The sequence below is a fragment of the Sesamum indicum genome, linkage group LG11, assembly GCF_026168435.1.
Source record: "Sesamum indicum cultivar Baizhima isolate 11 linkage group LG11, ASM2616843v1, whole genome shotgun sequence".
In the NCBI taxonomy this organism is placed as follows: Eukaryota; Viridiplantae; Streptophyta; class Magnoliopsida; order Lamiales; family Pedaliaceae; genus Sesamum; species Sesamum indicum.
In genome coordinates, this window is record NC_142667.1 from 12,858,946 (window position 1) to 12,862,423 (window position 3,478).

Genomic DNA, 3,478 nt, shown 5'->3' on the forward strand with positions numbered 1-3,478 from the left:
ACGGAATATGAACTTTCTGGTAGAATATTTTGTGCGAGAGTAAATATTTTTCTGAATTGAGTTAACACATGGGAGTGGGTGCACCTCGGTCGTAGGGTGCACCAGGGGGTGCACCTCGAACCCAACTCGAGGCTAGGGCTGGCGCGGGGGGGGGTGCACCAGGAGGTCACCCCGAGCCCAGCTCGAGGCATTGCCTCGAGCTGGAGGCCGGCGGGGTGCACCACCTGGTGCACCCCGAGCCCCGCTCGTGCCTCGAGCTGGTGCACCAGGTGGAGTGCGGCGCACTAGGCGATGTAATTCGAGCCCTCCTCAAGCTTAGCTTGAGTTTTCAAGTGTTGTGAGGAGGTGCTAATTTTTTCGTCACCTGGGTTTTGAACCCAGGTTAAAAGGGTGGTGAGTAGGAACTCCTACCACTACACCATCAAATATTTTTTAACAATACTTGCTCTCCTTTTCTATTAGTAGGAGTCATTCAGAGTTTATTCATCTCATCCGCTAATTTTTTTCATTTGTCTTGAGAATTTCGACATCATTTTCAAGAGAGACTCCCCATAATTAATTCTTACAAGTGGTGATGGAGCCCCCCAAGACTTTGGAGGAAGTGAAGCGACGTATTTTTTTCTTTTCTAAAGGCGTTGCCTCTTGGGGTGATTTTTTCATCATCCATTAGGTTGAAAATCTTAGGAGGTGACTCGATAGTATTCTATATTCGTAAATGTAGTCGCTACACTTACTCAGTTGTTGTTTTGTTCTCATACGACTTATATTCGTCGAATGTTGCCTCAAGGGATGTTTTTGCTCATGCCCTGGAGTTAGATTTTTACCAACTTCGGAAGGGGGGGCAAAACTTTGCGAGTCCAACATATTTATGTGGGGACATTGCCTCAAGGATTTGATAAGGGGATGTTGCCTCAAAGGATATTTCATGTCCCGGAGTCGGTCTTTTACCAACTTCAAAGGGATGTGAAGTTTCCGGGGCGACATTATTGACGAGGATCTCAATGAAAGTTCCATTTAGGGGGTCCCGGGGCAATAGCGACTTTTGTCTATATGACAATGACGATTTTTGCCTCTAGGGTCCTCGTGAAACTTCAAGGATCTCTACGCCTAAATTCGTCTCGTTTGTTGGGATTACTACAAGAAAACCAACTTCATTACTTAAACTCCGAAATACAAAGTGTTAGGGAAAATCAAAAGGGGAGAAGGATATGTCGAGCTACTACTCGAGTTTTCTCCTATTACAAATGACTAGCCAAAAAATATTTTTTTTTTTCGCTACGTGAACTTTGAGCTCCTCCTTCATGGCTTGTTGATCGTTTTGAGGTCACAGGATGACTCCCGCGGTGGGATAGTTATCGTCACGAGGAGTTTGCACATTCGGCCCACGGTCAAAATTGCGTCCTTGTGCATAGTGGTTGACATACTCCTTTAAGTGTCCCCGCTGGATCAATTTTTCTATCTCATTCTTCAGGTGATGGCATTCCTCCGTCGTGTGTCCCCTGTCTCGGTGAAAACGACAATATTTGTCGGATTTGAGTCTCTTAGGGTTATCTTTCATCTTTGTCGGCCATTGACTGATTAGTCCTTGCTGTTCCGCCACCATTAATATCTCCCCCCTAGGAGCATTCAAGGGGGTATAGTGAGCAAACCCCACCGGAGGCACATGCTTGCGTTCCTCTTTCTTTTTCGGCTCTTTTTCCTCTTCTCGACCCTTCCTTTTGCCGCTAAGGGAAGGATCCAAAGCATTAGACTCCTCAATCCGGATGTATTTCTGGGAGCGCACGAGTAAATCTTCCATAGCGCTAGGGGGCTTGCCTGCTATAGACTCTTTGAATCTTCCCGGTTGTAGATTCTGTTGGAGAATACTAGCTAACAACTCTTGGTTAACATGAGGAACCTCATGCACTGCATCTACGAACCTTTGCATGAAATCTCTCAGAGTCTCGCCTTGCCTCTGACGGATAGTAAATAGATATGCCCCCGTTTTTGGGACCTTTTTGTTCATGGAGAAGTGGTGCAAGAAACGTTGAACCAATTGCTCGAGGCTAGAAATAGTTACAGCAGGCAGTTGGTTGAACCAGGCTAATGCGCGTTTTGACAGCGTAGTGCGGAAGACCTTGCAGTAAGCGACGTCACTTAGATCGTACCAATCAATCTTGGCGTAAAATTTGTCTAAGTGTTCTTGTGGGTCTCCCGTTCCATCATACTCCGACAGATTCGACACCTTAAGACCAGCTGGGAGCGCCTCTGCCCGAATGTTGGAGGCAAATGGGCTCCGTCTTGGAGGTGCCACACCCAACGGCAAGTGGGAATCCTCGGCTCCCCAAGTTGGTGGGGGGGCGAAAGATTCTCGATTATGGAGATTTCGATCTTGAGTTTGTGCAACTTTGGGTCTGGAAATCCGACTATTTACTTCCTCTCGCCTCTGCTCCTCCTCCTCGGGAGCCGATGATAGTTCTCAACTTCTACGAGGGGAAGGAGGGGGCGGGTTCACTGGTTGTTGCGCCACAAATTGGGCCACGGCTTGAGCCGCAGCTCGTGTAGACGCATCTCGTATCAAGGCTATCAAGGCCTCCTGTGTCAGCTGGATCATCGGTTCTTGGGGTGGAGCCTCCGAGGGGAGCACTCCGATTGGGGGCACGACCAAAGATTTTTGATGTGACGAGGGGAGTCCCCCATTGAGGGGTGTTTGCTGGTGTGTTAGGGGGGTTACCTCCTGAGGAACTGACTGTTCACCAGGGGGGTTCTGTTCCATTCCGCTCGCTTGGGCTTCTCGTATTGCATCTAGATCGTGTACGTCACGGGCTCGGGACCTGGTGTGCATGCTCAACGTCGAGGTGAAATTTTTTCCCACAGACGGCGCCAATGATGTGGTCGAGGTTTTTTTGCTAAGGAATAAATCGGGATTTTACCACGACGGACTTTTACACCAGGTGAAATATTGTTTCCGCAAAATGTGTAATAATCAAGAAGGAGGGGTCTTGTCAATGAATAGTCGTCTTCGATTAAAAAATTAGTATTTTGGTATTTATAGGGGTGTTGGAAATTATATGGTGTGATAGGTTTTATGTACTTATGGTGTGCCTCCTATATATCCAATTACTCTTTTGCCCTTATAATTTTATATATTTTTTTACTAATGTATATCACATACAAAATTGACAACATGTGGATCTCCAACTCCAGGCTTTGCTGCTGTTGTTGGGCTGTAGGAGAAAAAGTCATGTACTTTACTCATTCTATGAAATTCTGTAAATGCGACATCAATGGCAAGAATCAACATATATATCTCCTAGATGAAATTATTTTTAAAATGTAAAAGAAAAGAAAAAATTAAAAAAATAAAGTGAAATTGAAAGGTTTAAAATTTTGAGTGGCACCGCAATGTGAAAGCACAGTGCCACTAACTTTTTTTTAAAAAAAAAAAAATTATTCAAGTCACCGCAGTTTGTAACTGCAGTGACTAAATTAACTTTTA

The 3,478-nt window shown here is 45.5% G+C and overlaps 1 protein-coding gene across 1 annotated transcript; it reads right to left on the reverse strand.

The window, feature by feature from the left end:
• Positions 1–1,324: 1,324 nt before the first annotated feature.
• LOC105174196 (uncharacterized) lies at positions 1,325–2,755 on the reverse strand. Its single transcript, XM_088875228.1, has 2 exons — positions 2,714–2,755; positions 1,325–2,437 (listed from the first exon to the last, which is right to left on the reverse strand). Exons 1-2 carry the CDS (start codon positions 2,753–2,755, stop codon positions 1,325–1,327), a joined length of 1,155 nt encoding a protein of 384 aa, XP_088731354.1.
• Between the last annotated feature and the right edge of the window lie 723 nt (positions 2,756–3,478).